The 19,041-nt window shown below is 49.7% G+C and overlaps 6 protein-coding genes and 1 long non-coding RNA gene across 7 annotated transcripts in view; 1 reads left to right on the forward strand and 6 right to left on the reverse strand.

Annotated features, from left to right (window-relative positions):
• Nucleotides 1-12,750, forward strand: part of LOC146536501 (uncharacterized) — a 34,292-nt gene extending 21,542 nt beyond the window's left edge. Inside the window, exons 7-8 of the long non-coding RNA XR_014878248.1 lie at nt 12,379-12,505; nt 12,581-12,750. This is a non-coding gene — a long non-coding RNA (uncharacterized LOC146536501). The remainder of the gene's footprint in view (nt 1-12,378; nt 12,506-12,580) is intronic.
• On the reverse strand, nt 189-1,413 carry LOC146536512 (histone H4). The gene has a single exon (XM_085190422.1). The coding sequence runs from the start codon at nt 1,314-1,316 to the stop codon at nt 1,005-1,007; it is 312 nt and encodes a 103-aa protein (XP_085046548.1). The 5' UTR covers nt 1,317-1,413; the 3' UTR covers nt 189-1,004.
• Nucleotides 1,814-2,816, reverse strand: LOC146536513 (histone H3-like). The gene has a single exon (XM_085190177.1). The coding sequence runs from the start codon at nt 2,470-2,472 to the stop codon at nt 2,062-2,064; it is 411 nt and encodes a 136-aa protein (XP_085046303.1). The 5' UTR covers nt 2,473-2,816; the 3' UTR covers nt 1,814-2,061.
• Nucleotides 3,392-4,068, reverse strand: LOC146536514 (histone H2B). Its single transcript, XM_085190114.1, has one exon. The coding sequence runs from the start codon at nt 3,977-3,979 to the stop codon at nt 3,605-3,607; it is 375 nt and encodes a 124-aa protein (XP_085046240.1). The 5' UTR covers nt 3,980-4,068; the 3' UTR covers nt 3,392-3,604.
• LOC146536515 (histone H2A) lies at nt 9,926-10,434 on the reverse strand. Its single transcript, XM_085190118.1, has one exon. It carries the CDS (start codon nt 10,405-10,407, stop codon nt 10,033-10,035), a length of 375 nt encoding a protein of 124 aa, XP_085046244.1. The 5' UTR covers nt 10,408-10,434; the 3' UTR covers nt 9,926-10,032.
• On the reverse strand, nt 11,034-12,236 carry LOC146536516 (uncharacterized). Its single transcript, XM_085190109.1, has one exon. It carries the CDS (start codon nt 12,106-12,108, stop codon nt 11,245-11,247), a length of 864 nt encoding a protein of 287 aa, XP_085046235.1. The 5' UTR covers nt 12,109-12,236; the 3' UTR covers nt 11,034-11,244.
• A 464-nt stretch (nt 12,751-13,214) lies between the features above and the next one.
• On the reverse strand, nt 13,215-14,442 carry LOC146536517 (histone H4). Its single transcript, XM_085190120.1, has one exon. The coding sequence runs from the start codon at nt 14,340-14,342 to the stop codon at nt 14,031-14,033; it is 312 nt and encodes a 103-aa protein (XP_085046246.1). The 5' UTR covers nt 14,343-14,442; the 3' UTR covers nt 13,215-14,030.
• Nucleotides 14,443-19,041: the final 4,599 nt, after the last annotated feature.

A 19,041-nucleotide genomic window follows, 5' to 3' on the forward strand; every position in this document is an offset into this window, starting at 1 on the left:
ATATATATATATATATATTCTCATTTAATTAATTGTAATGATTTACTTTTTCATTCGTTACGGACGACCGACCGTGCATAATCAATCAAATATTAATAATATACATACACAATGTATCATATATAATAGATACATACATCACACTTGTGGGCTATAGCATCACAGGGTGATATGCTAATGATACGAGATTTAATGAATTGAACTCCTTTATTATATATTTCCGCTACGCTACGTTGGTGGAACATAATTTCACAATTGCATTTGTAGCGAATAAATTCAGGGCGCGCTGATATTATAGCGTAGCGTTTTAACTAACAATTGATATTTATAAATAATATTAATACTTGTGCAATACCCTCCCTACACAATCATAATACGGATGGATATAACTTTATAACTTACTTACCTGCCTACTTGCTCGCTCGCTACATCTCTTAAGTATAAACTGTGCGCTTTGGTTACAACATGAATATGTATGTAGTAGTAGTAGTAGTAGTAGTAGTACAGTGAGTGTGCAGTGTGTAGCAAAATATATCAACATGTCACACACATACACATTTTCAATACTTACATTACCTACCTACCTACCACAGTTATGAGTTAGAGCTACTTGGATGTTATTCATACTAAATACATATTGTTCGGTTCGGTCCAGTCCATATCCACCAAATATAGTAAGTGAGTAACTAGTAGTGCACACTCGGAGCGCTGAACTTTTAATAAAGTCAACGTCCGGGACGTCCGTGTGGTTAAGAAACATAAATTTTATTTAATTCTGAAATTTGTGCGGCCCTGAGAAGGGCCTTTTGTTTATGTGAAACCGACGGAGAGAGAGAGAGAGATTATGCGGTCTGGTTCGAGCTGGATCACACACACAATCGAGATGTAAACGACGCGATTACACCGACTGACCACCGCGCTCGCGCGCCCGAACGCAAACACACACACTAAATTCTCACACTCTCGTCGGTTTCACTTCGGTTCGGCGGTTGGCGGTTAAAATATTAACCGCCGAAGCCGTACAGAGTGCGCCCCTGCCGCTTCAGGGCGTACACGACGTCCATGGCGGTGACGGTCTTCCTCTTGGCGTGCTCCGTGTACGTGACGGCGTCGCGGATCACATTCTCGAGGAACACCTTCAGCACTCCGCGAGTCTCCTCGTATATCAGGCCGGATATACGTTTGACGCCGCCCCTGCGGGCGAGACGACGGATGGCCGGCTTCGTGATGCCCTGGATGTTATCGCGCAGCACTTTCCTGTGACGCTTCGCTCCGCCTTTTCCCAGACCCTTTCCACCCTTACCGCGACCGGTCATGTTGACTATGTGACGGCGGTATGCACACTTCTGGTATTACTTCTAACGCTCCGCTCCTCGCGAGTGACGGGGAGACGTTCAACTGCGAACGTACGGTAGAAACTTATGTCGCATATTTTTTGACCCTCTCTAAATATATACCCCCCCCTCTACGTTCGGCTGTGTTCGGCTCCACTCGTTGGTCATGCGTATGTGGAGTAGGGGAGAGGGGGGGGGGGGGGGGGGATTATGCTGATGATAACAATAATAATTAAAATAAAAGTTATAGTACATAGTATAGTATAGTGCACGCAATTATTATTATCATAATTATTTATATATATATATATATATATATATATATATATATATATATATATAAATGATTATCGTGCATGGATAGATAGTGTAATATATAATATAATATCTCTCTATCTCTCTACGTTGCAAGTGCAAGTATGTTGTATTTATTATTATTATTATTTTTTAAATTAAGTATTATTATTATTATTATTAGTATGTATGTTTGTTTGCATTGAATATTGCCCCGTACAGATGAACAGTGCGACACAGTACGACACGAGGACGGACGGACAGCCAGCCCAGACGGTTCTTTGTACACGTGTGAAACGACAACGTATATAAATATCAGAATAATTTGTGGCCCTGAGAAGGGCCTTTTGGTTTCACAACACACACAATATACACAATCGTGTATATTGTTTGTTTGTTCGTTTGTATTGCAAGCAAGCAAGCTAGCTGGCAATTACGCACGTTCGCCTCTGATCCTGCGGGCGAGCTGGATGTCCTTCGGCATAATGGTGACGCGTTTCGCGTGGATCGCGCAAAGGTTGGTGTCCTCGAAGAGGCTCACCAGATACGCCTCGCTCGCCTCCTGGAGGGCCATAACGGCGGAGCTCTGGAACCGCAGGTCCGTCTTGAAGTCCTGCGCTATCTCGCGCACCAAACGCTGGAAGGGCAGCTTGCGGATCAGAAGCTCCGTGCTCTTCTGGTAGCGACGAATCTCGCGGAGGGCGACGGTGCCGGGCCTGTACCTGTGCGGCTTCTTCACGCCGCCGGTGGCAGGTGCGCTCTTGCGAGCCGCCTTCGTGGCGAGCTGTTTGCGCGGCGCCTTACCACCGGTGGACTTGCGGGCGGTTTGCTTGGTACGAGCCATCTTGCACTACTACTGAACTGAACGCGGTACTGAACTGAAGTGAACTGTTACGCGCGGGCACGTCTCGCTTCGTCCAAAGTAATATTGGAAGTGTTCAAAAAAGTGGGGCGCGGCGGCGCCTTATAAAACGTCAGGGGGGGAGGGGCGGGGCACGTGCCGTCCCTTTCGCACGCGGTGCGGTGGCGAGTCGGGCGTCGGGCGGTGAGAGTGCCTCGTCGATGCCGTGCTGTGTACGTCTTCTGTGACTATGCGTCGGTCGCAGTGAAATAATAATGAAATGAAGAAGAGAAGAGAAGAGAAGAGTAGAGATCAGATCAGTCATCAGTAGTAGTTGGCGCGTCGGCCGGGCCCGGCATCATCGGGCGTCGGTCAGTGCTATCTATCTATCTATCTATCTATCTATCTATCTATCTATCTAACTAACACACTCGTGTGTTAGTTAGATAGATAGCTAGCTAGCTAGCTGGCTGGCTGGCTGGCTGGCTGGCTGGCTGGCTGGCTGGCTGGCTGGCTGGCTGGCTGGCTGGCTGGCTGGCTAGGAGGTTCTATTACATGAATACGACATTATAATAATATTATTAATAGGCTACGTGCGTTTCTAACGGGGGTACATAAAAATAATAATAATAATAATTATTATTAGGATTAATTATCGTTATGTGGTGATGATAATAATTATTGTATTATTCTTTCTTAATTAATATTATGTCATTAGTTAATTGTCATTCGTGTGCGTGCGTCTATTAATGTATTATTATTTTCATCTGAGAGTAGCAACACTATTTATTTATTTATTTATTTATTTATTTATTGAATTTATCACGCTCACACACAATAATATTTACACTTAGAACTAGGTGTAGGTAGGGAGACGTTTTGCGAGAAACTGTTTTTGTTTTATTTTTAAACACGACTCATATAGTGGCCCTTAAAAGGGCCTTTTGAGAATGCGCGCGACGACCGATGATGACGATGATGATGTAGTCGATGCGTAGTGTAACAGCACCAGTGCAGACACACACACTTTAGCACGAGAACACGGACGGATACACGCGCGCACACACACACATCGTCACACGGCACGTTCGCGAGCGCATTCGATTTTTAACTGTCGTCTCTTCGACGGACCACTTCACTTGGAGCTCGTGTACTTGGTGACGGCCTTGGTGCCTTCGCTGACGGCGTGCTTGGCCAACTCGCCGGGCAACAGGAGCCTCACGGAGGTCTGCACCTCCCTGGACGTGATCGTGGACCTCTTGTTGTAGTGGGCGAGTCGCGACGCCTCGGCGGCGATACGCTCGAAAATGTCGTTCACGAACGAGTTCATGATGGACATCGCCTTGCTGGAGATTCCGGTGTCCGGGTGGACTTGTTTGAGCACTTTGTAGATGTAGATGGCGTAGCTCTCCTTCCTCTTGTGCTTCTTCTTTTTCTTGTCCGACTTGGAGATGTTCTTTTGGGCCTTGCCGGATTTCTTGGCGGCCTTTCCGCTAGTCTTGGGCGGCATGATAAGAAAGGTTTGTAATTAGTACTATCGATGAGAAAGGTACACACTCTCTGCGTGCACGACGGTGTCGGTTAAAAAATTTCGTCGTTTTTTTTTTTTTTTTTTTTTTTTTTTTTTTCGGACTTGACTTTAATGCTGTTAGCCTTACTGGCCTTTACAGCGACACCGGGTGGGTAGGGAAGAGGGTACTCTGTCCCTGAAAATATGCAGGCACTGTGTGGCTGCCTGTGGGGAGTGCCGACGACGCAAGGGCGCCCCCTGCGGGGCTCGAACCTCGGCTTGCGGTCGTCGAGCGGGCTGGGAGTTTCCCTATTCTAAGCAAAGCCGGCCGCGACACAGAAGCCGCGACCGGGGGATAAAATTAGACTAATCTAAGGGAGCTAACGGTCCCTAACCGCTGGACCCGACGGCGCCGAGGCGCCGCCGGGCCGTGAGATAAGCTAGACTACGTCGTCGGTTCCGGCGACGACGGTGTGTGTGTCGTGCGTGTGTAGTGTGTTTCCTACCTACGTACGGGCCGTTTGCTACGGTAATGGCGTCATAGGGGTCTAAGAGGACGCTACGCGGGCGTCTACGAATCGCGTGAGGCGTGTAATTACACGCCTCAGCGACGAGGGGGTTCGCGTGCGAGCCTGCGCGCTCAAAGTAGCGCTTCGCTAAGCGTTTGCAGTGCTCGTGAATCGATTCCAGTTCAAAATCTCTATGTAGGTCGACATTACGCACGTACCAGGGGGAACCTGATGCGATGCGCAGGAATTTATTTTGCACTTTTTGCAAGGGAGCAAGCTTGGTGTGCGCGAACGCAACGCAAGCGTAAGTAAGGACAGGTCTAATACAAGCTTTGTATAGTGTCAACTTATTTCTAAGTGACATTTTACTATTCTTGTTTATGAGATAATATAATCTATTGAGAATGTACTTTGCTTTATTGCAGACTTTTGTAATGTGGGGTTTGAAAGTTAATCTAGAGTCTAGAGTGACACCTAGATATTTGACCTGTTTTTCCCAGGGAATGGGTTTGTCTAAGAGATGGATGGTAGAGACTCTAATATTTTTATTGAGAGGGAAGAGTATTGCTTTACTCTTCTCGGGATTGACTTCGATTCTCCATTGGCGGAACCACTCACCGAGTGCGCGGGCCGCTTTCTGGAGTCGATCTTTTAATAGGATAGTACAACGCGAGGTTGTGAAGAGGGCTGTATCGTCGGCGTACATAGCCAGGTGAACACCCGGAGTGAGCGGGATATCACTGGAGTACAACGAGTACAGGATAGGACTTAGCGTAGAGCCTTGTGGCACGCCTGCGCGGAGGAGGCGGGGGGAAGAGAGAGTGCCTTCGACTTTATAGCGAAAGTATCTATTCGAGAGAAAGTCCCGCAGGATGTGTACGAGACAGTCTGGCAAGCCGTAAACGGCGCGCAGCTTGTAAATCAAGCCGTTATGCCAGACTTTATCGAAAGCTTTCGCTATATCGAGAAAAATAGCAGCTGTATTGCTGTGAGAAGGATCCCTAAGGTTGTATCGAGCTATATGCTCTACAACACGGTGGACTTGATGTATGGCGGAATGTTTCTTTCTGAAACCGAATTGCTCATTGCAGAGCAGAGAGTCGGCCTCTACCACCTCTGAGAGTCTAACGAGAATGATTCTCTCGTAAATTTTACCTAAACAGCTGAGAAGGCTGATAGGTCGATAACTGGACGGGATATTCCGCGGCTTATTAGGCTTGGGAATGCCTATGACTATGGCCTCCTTCCATTCGTCGGGGAATGAGCACGACTTAAGAAGGGAATTGAAAATAATGACCAATAGAGATATGAACTGAGCCGGTAGGGACTTGAACATTCTATTAGACAATTTATCGGGCCCCGGGGCCTTCCTATCTTTGAGGTTTTTGATGATGACTTTGACCTCGTCTTCAGAGGTCGGGCGGAGCGGTTCCCCTTGCGGGGGCGTCAGCGCCCATTCTGCGACCGCGGAATCCACACGCGCAATGTGGCTCGGATCGCAGGGCTGACTACTCGGGGTACATTGAGCCTCTAAACTGTCAGCGAGACATTCCGCTTTTTCGGTGTCATCGGCGGCAATTGAACAATCTGACCTAACTAGAGGAGGCATAGTCGAGAGACAATCGACTCTAAAAGCTCGCGACAGCGCCCAGAATGCCTGGTGCGATGGAGCGAGCCCCTCGAGCTTCTTATCCCACGACTCACCGCGCAGAAGTTCGAATTCGAATCGAACTCTCCTCTTTAATCTGTAAAATTCCCTACGATTGTTGTCAGTCGGGTAGGTATCGTGTCGTCGCATAGCTACGTTCCTGCGTCTAATCAATCGCCTGAGCTTTTCTGAGATATCAAACCTACCGTCGGGCAAGTTTGTTACCTCTTTCGAACAACTCTGGATTGTATTTAAAATATAATCGGTAAATTTATTCGCCGCGTCTATCGCTAGCGCCGCGGAGTCGGCGATGCCAGGTATTAATTCCTTAAGAGGGGATTCATTCGAGCGGAGGAGCTTTGCAAATCTCCTCCAGTCGACCACAGTTTTGGTGGGAGGGCCAGAGGGGCGCTCGTCACCTAACTTGAGAATGACAGGACGATGGTCCGAATCTAGGTCGAGAATGGTATCTATTGAACGTTGCGACAGTGCAACGTTCGAAAGTATGGCAATATCGAGTACATCGCCTGTGCCGAGGACACTAAAGCGAGTGGGAGAAGGCGGGCCTATAACACAAGCGTTATATTTCTCAGTGAAGGCTAGAAGCCTCTTGCCGCTGACATTAGTCACCGACGAATTCCAAAGTCTATGTTTGCAATTGAAATCCCCGATCAGAAGGACCGAGTCTCCCATACTAAGTAGCGCCAAAATGTCGCTTTCTAATAATTGCCTAGACGGCGAACGATAAACAGAAGCTATAATTAAAGGCTGATGGCCTGTGAGGAATACCTGACACACCGACGCCTCGGCTGCTTCGAGAGACGGAGGGTCGAGTGGTATACAGTGTAAATTCTTCTTGTAATAAATCATAGTGCCTCCACCGTGGGTGGCTCTATCATTTCTTACAATCCTGTAGTTCGCAATGCCAGGACTACGAACAGCAGGTTTAAGAAAAGTCTCCTGTATACATAAGATATCTAATTGGTGGGCGTGCGCGAAGGCGCTCACAGCCTCTTTTTGGCGTTTGACACCGTTTGCGTTAAAGGTCGCTATTGACAGGGCTCTAGGTTTAATACGCGCGAGTTGCGAGTCAGCGGGCCGTGGGGTAAATCTATTTATGACCGCCATTGGAAAAAATTTAAACCGCGACGAAGCCCTGAATGGCTTCGATGAGATCTATATGATCTATAATGACTTGAGCGCGATCGTCGGAACCGTTCGTGTTCCTAAGTTTCGCCGCGAGGACTTTGATTTCTTTAAAATCAAAACATCTAGCGAAACTTAGCACAAGTGCTAAGTCGCTAGCGTTAGAAGAGGGGGCGGGCGCGGCGCGGGAATGCGCGGGCGCGGGCGCGGCGCGGGGAGGCGCCGGGCGCAAGGGCGCGGTCGCGGTCGCGCCGGAAGGCGCGAGCGCGGGGCGGGGAGCCGCTACCTGAGGGGTAGGCGGCTGTACCGGTGCCGCGGCGAGGGCGACGACCGGTGTAGGTGCGGGTTTAAACCACGCATTCTCTTTAGGGAGAGGGGCGGGCTCGTATTGAGTAGGAGCCGGCTCCTTATTATTATTATTGGAGGCACGCTTTTTGCCTCCGCGCCTAGTGCGTCTGCGCGGCGCGCGGGAACATCCGCGATAGTTCGCGGGATGGCCCTGCGTCTCGCATAGCACGCAGCTAGGGGGCACAGCGGGATCGGGGATTTTGCGGGGACAATCCGCGGTCGCGTGATCGTCTAGGCACTTGACGCACCTAGGCCGCGCGAAACAATTGCGGGCAGAGTGCCCGTATAATTGGCAGCGGTGACACTGCCCTATGAGGCCCCTAGAGTGTGGGGGTTCTACTCTGATGCCGGTGAGCGAACACACCGACCTCAGATTGAAAATTTCCTTTCCCTCTTTAGTGAGGTCAAGGATGACTAACACGATGTCATATTTCGCTTTCGTGCGAGAGTTATACAAGCGGTGCGCCTGGCGCACGGGGTAGCCTTTGCTACGAAGGTCATCTAACACGAGATCGACTTCGATCTCCTTGGGAATGCCCTTGAGCACGACGCGCAATTGGCGCTCGTCCTCCAGGGCGTAAGAGTGGTACCCTATCTGGTACTCACGAAGGAAAGAGGTAAATTGTCGGTGTTCCGACGAAGACCTAACTTGGATTTTGATTCCAACCTGCGTTAAGCGCGCGGTGGAATATTGGACATTGTGGCTATTGAGCCACTGCGACACCTTGCCCCATTTGTGCTTATCTTGCACATAGATGGGCGGCGGGGGTTTAACGCGGGGCGCGCGGGGGGGTACATCCTCTTCCCGCTCAACCGCAGAGGCGGGGGCAGGGGAGGGGAAAACCGTTAAATCGTTCGCGCGGGAACGGCGGCCGTCGGGTTTGTTCGCCTTTTTGGGCGGGGGGGGGGCCTTAGGGGCCCTGGCCTTACGCTTGGCCGAGCGTGATCCGACGGTCTCGAAACCGTCATCGTCCGAATCGGAGGACAGGCAAGTGCCCTCCTCCATCTCTACCTCAGTCTGGATCGGCGTAGGGGCACGAGAATGCTCCCTCGGCGGGGCGACTCCGAGGTCGCAAGGCCCACCGGAGAACAACGGCTCATCATCGGCACTCGGGCCGGCAGCTGAAGGCTGCATATCGGCATCCGGGCCTACTTCGGGCGCGCTAGGCGAACTAGGCGCATCATGTCGCGTTTGCGCGAATTTGACGACGGCGTTATACGTATCGCCGTGGAATGTCTCAAGGTATCTCAGCAGCTCGGAGCGACTGAGGCCGGCCATACTTTGTCACTCCCCTCACCTTGCGGCGAGGGACGGGGTGTGTATTTTAAGACTACACTATATTTGGCAAGCAAAATCTACCGTCGGTGAACGGTAGGTGAGTACCTAACTAAAAACAACTGTGTATTCACTTACTGAACAAACAATCCGGACGCTGGAAACAAGCGATGCGGGACTCGGCAACCACAGGGCAACGCAGCGCAGCAGGACGCCACGCAGCTCAGCAGTCGCAGGAATCCGCAGCACAACACTAATATAAATACAGTATCACTTCGACAAGGGATCGAAATAAATATAATAGCCCAATTGTGCGACCTCACCGAAGCAAGGCCGAATCGGATCTCGAAATTTCGTCGGATCCGGGTCGGTAGTCATTCCGTTCTGTGGACGCACAAGCGCTTACGACGCGCGCCAGCCTTTAAGAGACGAAATTGACCAAGTACGTGTACACACGTCACAATCATCCAAACCACCTCCCCCCCCCCCCCCCCCCCCGAACATATTATCATTCGTATACTTTTAAATTTGAAATTTATAAGATACATGTAGGAAATTAAAAATTTGTTTACATTACGTATACAGGATGGAATTGTCAGCACCACTTTAAATGAAACCACAGTTTCAACTACTCTATAAAAGCCCTATAAAGAAAAATAACTTACCCTGAAGTTATGTGATATGTTATGTTATATGCAGTTTCAGTAAAAGAAGCGCTGCCTCTTCCACCTGTATATTATGTGTGTGTGTGTGTGTGTGTGTGTGTGTGTGTGTGTGTGTGTGTGTGTGTGTGTGTGTGTGTGTGTGTGTGTGTGTGTGTGTGTGTGTGGGTGGTCTGTTAGACAATTTTTTATAATATCGAAATTGATGTGTGCCTAAAATTGTTATATATATATATATATATACTTATTCATGACCGTCCACACTATGTAGTGTCATGCTTTATATATTTTGTTTGTTTTAGAAGACGTCTCGCTTAATGAAACAATTTATGCAATTTCGAAGCGTTCACGGAAATATTTTGTGGCCCTTAAAAGGGCCTTTTCACAAAAAAAAAAAAAACCCAAAAATTTCAGAAAACCAAATCCACACCCACACACGCACACACGCACTAGGGGTGTCAGGATTAGGCTTTCTTCTCAGTCTTTTTGGGTAAGAGGACTGCCTGGATGTTGGGCAGTACACCGCCCTGAGCGATCGTAACTCCCGAGAGCAACTTGTTCAGCTCCTCGTCGTTACGGATCGCCAATTGGAGATGCCTCGGGATGATTCTGGTCTTCTTGTTGTCCCTAGCGGCGTTTCCGGCCAACTCGAGCACTTCGGCGGCCAGATACTCCATCACGGCGGCCAGGTAGACCGGTGCACCGGCTCCCACGCGTTCGGCGTAGTTGCCTTTTCTCAAAAGCCTGTGTATACGTCCCACTGGAAACTGAAGTCCGGCACGGTTGGAACGAGACTTTGCCTTTCCCTTCACTTTGCCACCTTTGCCGCGACCCGACATGTTGAACGATAGTTAGATGAATTTGAAAGACAATATTTAAAAAAAAGCCCGTTTTTTGAAATAAGTACTCGTGTATCGCGCGCACGTTGAGCGGGGACACGAGCGAGCGTTCTCGTAGACGATTGCTCACGACGATGCACGACGATGCACGACGGTGTACAACGACGATGCGCGACGGTGTACGACGACGCACGACGATGCACGACAATCGCCGAAGTAAACAGAAAGCTAGCTAGCTGTTCAGCCTAGAAACGGATAATAAAAATATACTATAGTAAATATATATAATACAGATAACAATATATACACTTAATATATATATACTTTTTTCTTTTTTTTTTTTTTTTTTTTTTAAGACCATACAACAATTGGTCACAAAATTATATTGTTAATGAAGTAGGAGTTTATTATTTGTGACACTAATTTTGAATGAATATTGAGAATTGAGTAATCTAATAGTGGATTCACCGACTTACCAATCACTCATGATACTGTGAATATATTGATTGATTTAATTGATTATATTACATAATATAAATTTTCGTAGCACACGAGACGTTCGTCGTAGAAGAAACTGTACCACCGTTCATTGATACAACATATGTATGTATGGCGTATTTGGAAAGTTTTGTTAGCCCTGAGAAGGGCTTTTTGTCGTGCTACCGTTGCACATGTATATATACATATATATACGTATATACACCTACCTATCGTCGTCACACATACACACAACACACACACACACAACACTCGCCACGAGTTATTCTCGTGTAGTGCGCGTTATTTAACGTCCGTTTAGCAATTGTATATAGATAGATATATGTCTATTTTATTTATTCACTTTTTCGGCGTGGCGGACGCGGCCTTCTTAGCCGCCGGCTTGGCTCTGGGCGTGGCTGCCTTCTTTGGTTTGGGCGCTTTGGGCTTCTTCGTCGGCGGCTTGGCGGTCTTCTTCGCCTTAGAAGCGGCGGCGGTGGCGGCGGCGGCTCCGCCCTTCGCCTTCGAAGCGGAGGATGCGGCGGCGGCGGCTTTCTTGGCTGCCGTGGCGGCGGGCTTCTTCTTCGCGGCGGCCGCCTTTTTGTCCTTCACTGTCGTCTTCGATTTGGACTTGGACGGCGAGGACGCTGCGGCGGCGGCGGCGGCGGCGGCTGCTGCCGCTGCTGCTGCTGCTGCTGCGGCCCCCTTCTTGCCGGCCCTGCCGCCTGCGGACGCCGCGGCGGGAGCTCCGGACGCCTTCTTCTTCTTCGACCTAGACGAGGCGGAGGCCGACGACGACGATGCGCCGGAAGCTGCGGCGGAGGATCCCTTGCCGGCGCCGCCGGCCGCAGACTGCTTGCTCTTCGAAGCGGACGACTTGGACTCGAGCTTGAAACTGCCAGAAGCGCCCTTGCCCTTGGTCTGTATCAGGGCACCGGACTCGACGGCGCTCTTTAGATATTTTCTGATGAACGGGGCCAATTTCTCGGCGTCCACTTTGTACTGGGCCGCTATGTACTTCTTGATAGCCTGCAGAGACGAACCGCTGCGCTCCTTGAGCTCCTTGATGGCGCTGTTGACCATCTCGGAGGTTTTGGGGTGGGTCGGTTTCGCTTTTGGCTTCTTGGCGGCGGCGGCAGCGGCGGCGGCGCCGACCGCTGACTTGGGCTTCTTCGCCGGGGTGGCGGGTGCGGGAGCTTCTGATGCTACTGCTGCGTCGGCCATTATTATTATTATTATTATTATTTATTACACGCACACGCACGCACACGATCACTCACAAAGAGCAATAAATTGTTATGAACGCGGAAAGTATAGTTTATATTGATATATACGTTGTACGTTGTACTGGCGTGGCAGAGGTCGCTAGTGGCAGTAAGAGCGGTAGCGATACCGTGAGGAGAGCCGCGGTGTCGCTGGACATTTTCTCGTACGAACGCTCGAAACTTTTCACTAACAGGCGTCTAGAAAATTATAATTTTTACATTATTTCAGATGTTGAGAGGGACCCGCCACCCGTGAGGGCCTCGTCCGTGAACCCGTCGACCGGCTCGCGGGCCGAGCGCCACGACACGCGTTGATTTGACGGAATTACGAGCTGTCGAATACGTCGAAGTGCTACGTGCGTACCTCCGGTCGTGTTTAAAAGTTATTTTTCTCTATAAAAATTTATTGAAACGATTTTCCGTTTCGACAGATCGAAAGCGAAGAATACCCGCCCGCCCGGAGATATCGAAAGATCGCCGTGCGACGGTCCGTCGACCCCCTCGAGGACCTCCAAGTGGAGCATCGTAAAACACCCGATGCCCTCGCTGAGCGACGGTCCACCGCGGCCGCCGTTGTCGAGTACGCGGAGTGTTTACAGGGGTGAGTGTGTGTGTTTGTGTGTGTGTGCATATATATATATATATATATTATTAAGATATATATAATTCTTAATGTTTACTTTTCTTCCCTCTATCAAGATTTTAACTTTAATACCAAACAAAATAATAATATATTCAATATATAATCATGTGCACATCGTACTCGCCGCCGTTGTCGTCGTCGTAGTCGTAGTCGTAGTAGTGATCAGTCCATTTCGTACATACAGAAGGAGACGAGCGTCACGTGACGGATGATGCTGCTATGATATATATATATATATATATATATATATTCTCATTTAATTAATTGTAATGATTTACTTTTTCATTCGTTACGGACGACCGACACCGTGCATAATCAATCAAATATTAATAATATACATACACAATGTATCATATATAATAGATACATACATCACACTTGTGGGCTATAGCATCACAGGGTGATATGCTAATGATACGAGATTTAATGAATTGAACTCCTTTATTATATATTTCCGCTACGCTACGTTGGTGGAACATAATTTCACAATTGCATTTGTAGCGAATAAATTCAGGGCGCGCTGATATTATAGCGTAGCGTTTTAACTAACAATTGATATTTATAAATAATATTAATACTTGTGCAATACCCTCCCTACACAATCATAATACGGATGGATATAACTTTATAACTTACTTACCTGCCTACTTGCTCGCTCGCTACATCTCTTAAGTATAAACTGTGCGCTTTGGTTACAACATGAATATGTATGTAGTAGTAGTAGTAGTAGTAGTAGTACAGTGAGTGTGCAGTGTGTAGCAAAATATATCAACATGTCACACACATACACATTTTCAATACTTACATTACCTACCTACCTACCACAGTTATGAGTTAGAGCTACTTGGATGTTATTCATACTAAATACATATTGTTCGGTTCGGTCCAGTCCATATCCACCAAATATAGTAAGTGAGTAACTAGTAGTGCACACTCGGAGCGCTGAACTTTTAATAAAGTCAACGTCCGGGACGTCCGTGTGGTTAAGAAACATAAATTTTATTTAATTCTGAAATTTGTGCGGCCCTGAGAAGGGCCTTTTGTTTATGTGAAACCGACGGAGAGAGAGAGAGAGATTATGCGGTCTGGTTCGAGCTGGATCACACACACAATCGAGATGTAAACGACGCGATTACACCGACTGACCACCGCGCTCGCGCGCCCGAACGCAAACACACACACTAAATTCTCACACTCTCGTCGGTTTCACTTCGGTTCGGCGGTTGGCGGTTAAAATATTAACCGCCGAAGCCGTACAGAGTGCGCCCCTGCCGCTTCAGGGCGTACACGACGTCCATGGCGGTGACGGTCTTCCTCTTGGCGTGCTCCGTGTACGTGACGGCGTCGCGGATCACATTCTCGAGGAACACCTTCAGCACTCCGCGAGTCTCCTCGTATATCAGGCCGGATATACGTTTGACGCCGCCCCTGCGGGCGAGACGACGGATGGCCGGCTTCGTGATGCCCTGGATGTTATCGCGCAGCACTTTCCTGTGACGCTTCGCTCCGCCTTTTCCCAGACCCTTTCCACCCTTACCGCGACCGGTCATGTTGACTATGTGACGGCGGTATGCACACTTCTGGTATTACTTCTAACGCTCCGCTCCTCGCGAGTGACGGGGAGACGTTCAACTGCGAACGTACGGTAGAAACTTATGTCGCATATTTTTTTTTTTTTTTTTTTTTTTTTCGGACTTGACTTTAATGCTGTTAGCCTTACTGGCCTTTACAGCGACACCGGGTGGGTAGGGAAGAGGGTACTCTGTCCCTGAAAATATGCAGGCACTGTGTGGCTGCCTGTGGGGAGTGCCGACGACGCAAGGGCGCCCCCTGCGGGGCTCGAACCTCGGCTTGCGGTCGTCGAGCGGGCTGGGAGTTTCCCTATTCTAAGCAAAGCCGGCCGCGACACAGAAGCCGCGACCGGGGGATAAAATTAGACTAATCTAAGGGAGCTAACAGTCCCTAACCGCTGGACCCGACGGCGCCGAGGCGCCGCCGGGCCGTGAGATAAGCTAGACTACGTCGTCGATTCCGGCGACGACGGTGTGTGTGTCGTGCGTGTGTAGTGTGTTTCCTACCTACGTACGGGCCGTTTGCTACGGTAATGGCGTCATCGGGGTCTAAGAGGACGCTACGCGGGCGTCTACGAATCGCGTGAGGCGTGTAATTACACGCCGCGGCGACGAGGGGGTTCGCGTGCGAGCCTGCGCGCTCAAAGTAGCGCTTCGCTAAGCGTTTGCAGTGCTCGTGAATCGATTCCAGTTCAAAATCTCTATGTAGGTCGACATTACGCACGTACCAGGGGGAACCTGATGCGATGCGCAGGAATTTATTTTGCACTTTTTGCAAGGGAGCAAGCTTGGTGTGCGCGAACGCAACGCAAGCGTAAGTGAGGACAGGTCTAATACAAGCTTTGTATAGTGTCAGCTTATTTCTAAGTGACATTTTACTATTCTTGTTTATGAGATAATATAATCTATTGAGAATGTACTTTGCTTTATTGCAGACTTTTGTAATGTGGGGTTTGAAAGTTAATCTAGAGTCTAGAGTGACACCTAGATATTTGACCTGTTTTTCCCAGGGAATGGGTTTGTCTAAGAGATGGATGGTAGAGACTCTAATATTTTTATTGAGAGGGAAGAGTATTGCTTTACTCTTCTCGGGATTGACTTCGATTCTCCATTGGCGGAACCACTCACCGAGTGCGCGGGCCGCTTTCTGGAGTCGATCTTTTAATAGGATAGTACAACGCGAGGTTGTGAAGAGGGCTGTATCGTCGGCGTACATAGCCAGGTGAACACCCGGAGTGAGCGGGATATCACTGGAGTACAACGAGTACAGGATAGGACTTAGCGTAGAGCCTTGTGGCACGCCTGCGCGGAGGAGGCGGGGGGAAGAGAGAGTGCCTTCGACTTTATAGCGAAAGTATCTATTCGAGAGAAAGTCCCGCAGGATGTGTACGAGACAGTCTGGCAAGCCGTAAACGGCGCGCAGCTTGTAAATCAAGCCGTTATGCCAGACTTTATCGAAAGCTTTCGCTATATCGAGAAAAATAGCAGCTGTATTGCTGTGAGAAGGATCCCTAAGGTTGTATCGAGCTATATGCTCTACAACACGGTGGACTTGATGTATGGCGGAATGTTTCTTTCTGAAACCGAATTGCTCATTGCAGAGCAGAGAGTCGGCCTCTACCACCTCTGAGAGTCTAACGAGAATGATTCTCTCGTAAATTTTACCTAAACAGCTGAGAAGGCTGATAGGTCGATAACTGGACGGGATATTCCGCGGCTTATTAGGCTTGGGAATGCCTATGACTATGGCCTCCTTCCATTCGTCGGGGAATGAGCACGACTTAAGAAGGGAATTGAAAATAATGACCAATAGAGATATGAACTGAGCCGGTAGGGACTTGAACATTCTATTAGACAATTTATCGGGCCCCGGGGCCTTCCTATCTTTGAGGTTTTTGATGATGACTTTGACCTCGTCTTCAGAGGTCGGGCGGAGCGGTTCCCCTTGCGGGGGCGTCAGCGCCCATTCTGCGACCGCGGAATCCACACGCGCAATGTGGCTCGGATCGCAGGGCTGACTACTCGGGGTACATTGAGCCTCTAAACTGTCAGCGAGACATTCCGCTTTTTCGGTGTCATCGGCGGCAATTGAACAATCTGACCTAACTAGAGGAGGCATAGTCGAGAGACAATCGACTCTAAAAGCTCGCGACAGCGCCCAGAATGCCTGGTGCGATGGTGCGAGCCCCTCGAGCTTCTTATCCCACGACTCACCGCGCAGAAGTTCGAATTCGAATCGAACTCTCCTCTTTAATCTGTAAAATTCCCTACGATTTTTGTCAGTCGGGTAGGTATCGTGTCGTCGCATAGCTACGTTCCTGCGTCTAATCAATCGCCTGAGCTTTTCTGAGATATCAAACCTACCGTCGGGTAAGTTTGTTACCTCTTTCGAACAACTCTGGATTGTATTTAAAATATAATCGGTAAATTTATTCGCCGCGTCTATCGCTAGCGCCGCGGAGTCGGCGATGCCAGGTATTAATTCCTTAAGAGGGGATTCATTCGAGCGGAGGAGCTTTGCGAATCTCCTCCAGTCGACCACAGTTTTGGTGGGAGGGCCAGAGGGGCGCTCGTCACCTAACTTGAGAATGACAGGACGATGGTCCGAATCTAGGTCGAGAATGGTATCTATTGAACGTTGCGACAGTGCAACGTTCGAAAGTATGGCAATATCGAGTACATCGCCTGTGCCGAGGACACTAAAGCGAGTGGGAGAAGGCGGGCCTATAACACAAGCGTTATATTTCTCTGTGAAGGCTAGAAGCCTCTTGCCGCTGACATTAGTCACCGACGAATTCCAAAGTCTATGTTTGCAATTGAAATCCCCGATCAGAAGGACCGAGTCTCCCATACTAAGTAGCGCCAAAATGTCGCTTTCTAATAATTGCCTAGACGGCGAACGATAAACTGAAGCTATAATTAAAGGCTGATGGCCTGTGAGGAATACCTGACACACCGACGCCTCGGCTGCTTCGAGAGACGGAGGGTCGAGTGGTATACAGTGTAAATTCTTCTTGTAATAAATCATAGTGCCTCCACCGTGGGTGGCTCTATCATTTCTTACAATCCTGTAGTTCGCAATGCCAGGACTACGAACAGCAGGTTTAAGAAAAGTCTCCTGTATACATAAGATATCTATTTGATGGGCGTGCGCGAAGGCGCTCACAGCCTCTTTTTGGCGTTTGACACCGTTTGCGTTAAAGGTCGCTATTGACAGGGCTCTAGGTTTAATACGCGCGAGTTGCGAGTCAGCGGGCCGTGGGGTAAATCTATTTATGACCGCCATTGGAAAAATTTAAACCGCGACGAAGCCTTGAATGGCTTCGATGAGATCTATATGATCTATAATAACTTGAGCGCGATCGTCGGAACCGTTCGTGTTCCTAAGTTTCGCCGCGAGGACTTTGATTTCTTTGAAATCAAAACATCTAGCGAATCTTAACACAAGTGCTAAGTCGCTAGCGTTAGAAGAGGGGGCGGGCGCGGCGCGGGAATGCGCGGGTGCGGGCGCGGGCGCGGCGCGGGAAGGCGCCGGGCGCAAGGGCGCGATCGCGGTCGCGCCGGAAGGCGCGAGCGCGGGGCGGGGAGCCGCTACCTGAGGGGTAGGCGGCTGTACCGGTGCCGCGGCGAGGGCGACGACCGGTGTAGGTGCGGGTTTAAACCACGCATTCTCTTTAGGGAGAGGGGCGGGCTCGTATTGAGTAGGAACCGGCTCCTTTTTATTGGAGGTGCGCTTTTTGCCTCCGCGCCTAGTGCGTCTGCGCGGCGCGCGGGAACATCCGCGATAGTTCGCGGGATGGCCCTGCGTCTCGCATAGCACGCAGCTTGGGGGCACAGCGGGATCGGGGACTTTGCGGGGACAATCCGCAGTCGCGTGATCGTCTAGGCACTTAACGCACCTAGGCCGCGCGAAACAATTGCGGGCAGAGTGCCCGTATAATTGGCAGCGATGACACTGCCCAATGAGACCCCTCGTATGTGGGGGTTCGACTCTGATGCCGGTGAGAGAACACACCGACCTCAGATTGAATATTTCCTTTCCCTCCTTAGTGAGGTCAAGGATGACTAACACGATATCGAATTTCGCTTTGGTACGCGAATTATAGAGACGGTGCGCCTGGCGCACGGGGTAGCCTTTGCTACGAAGGTCATCTAACACGAGATCGACTTCGATCTCTTTGGGAATGCCCTTGAGAACGACGCGCAATTGGCGCTCGTCCTCCAGGGCGTAAGAGTGGTACCCTATCTGGTACTCACGAAGGAAAGAGGTAAATTGTCGGTGTTCCGACGAAGACCTAACTTGGATTTTGATTCCAACCTGCGTTAAGCGCGCGGTGGAATATTGGACATTGTGGCTATTGAGCCACTGCGACACCTTGCCCCATTTGTGCTTATCTTGCACATAAATGGGCGGCGGGGGTTTAACGCGGGGCGCGCGGGGGGGTACATCCTCTTCCCGCTCAACCGCAGAGGCGGGGGCAGGGGAGGGGAAAACCGTTAAGTCGTTCGCGCGGGAACGCCGGCCGTCGGGTTTGTTCGCCTTTTTGGGCGGGGGGGGGGCCTTAGGGGCCCTGGCCTTACGCTTGGCCGAGCGCGATCCGACGGTCTCGAAACCGTCATCGTCCGAATCGGAGGACAGGCAAGTGCCCTCCTCCATCTCTACCTCAGTCTGGATCGG

This window comes from Heliconius melpomene, chromosome 9 (genome assembly GCF_056956725.1).
Source record: "Heliconius melpomene rosina isolate 202511_hmr_F chromosome 9, ASM5695672v1, whole genome shotgun sequence".
Taxonomy (NCBI): domain Eukaryota; kingdom Metazoa; phylum Arthropoda; class Insecta; order Lepidoptera; family Nymphalidae; genus Heliconius; species Heliconius melpomene.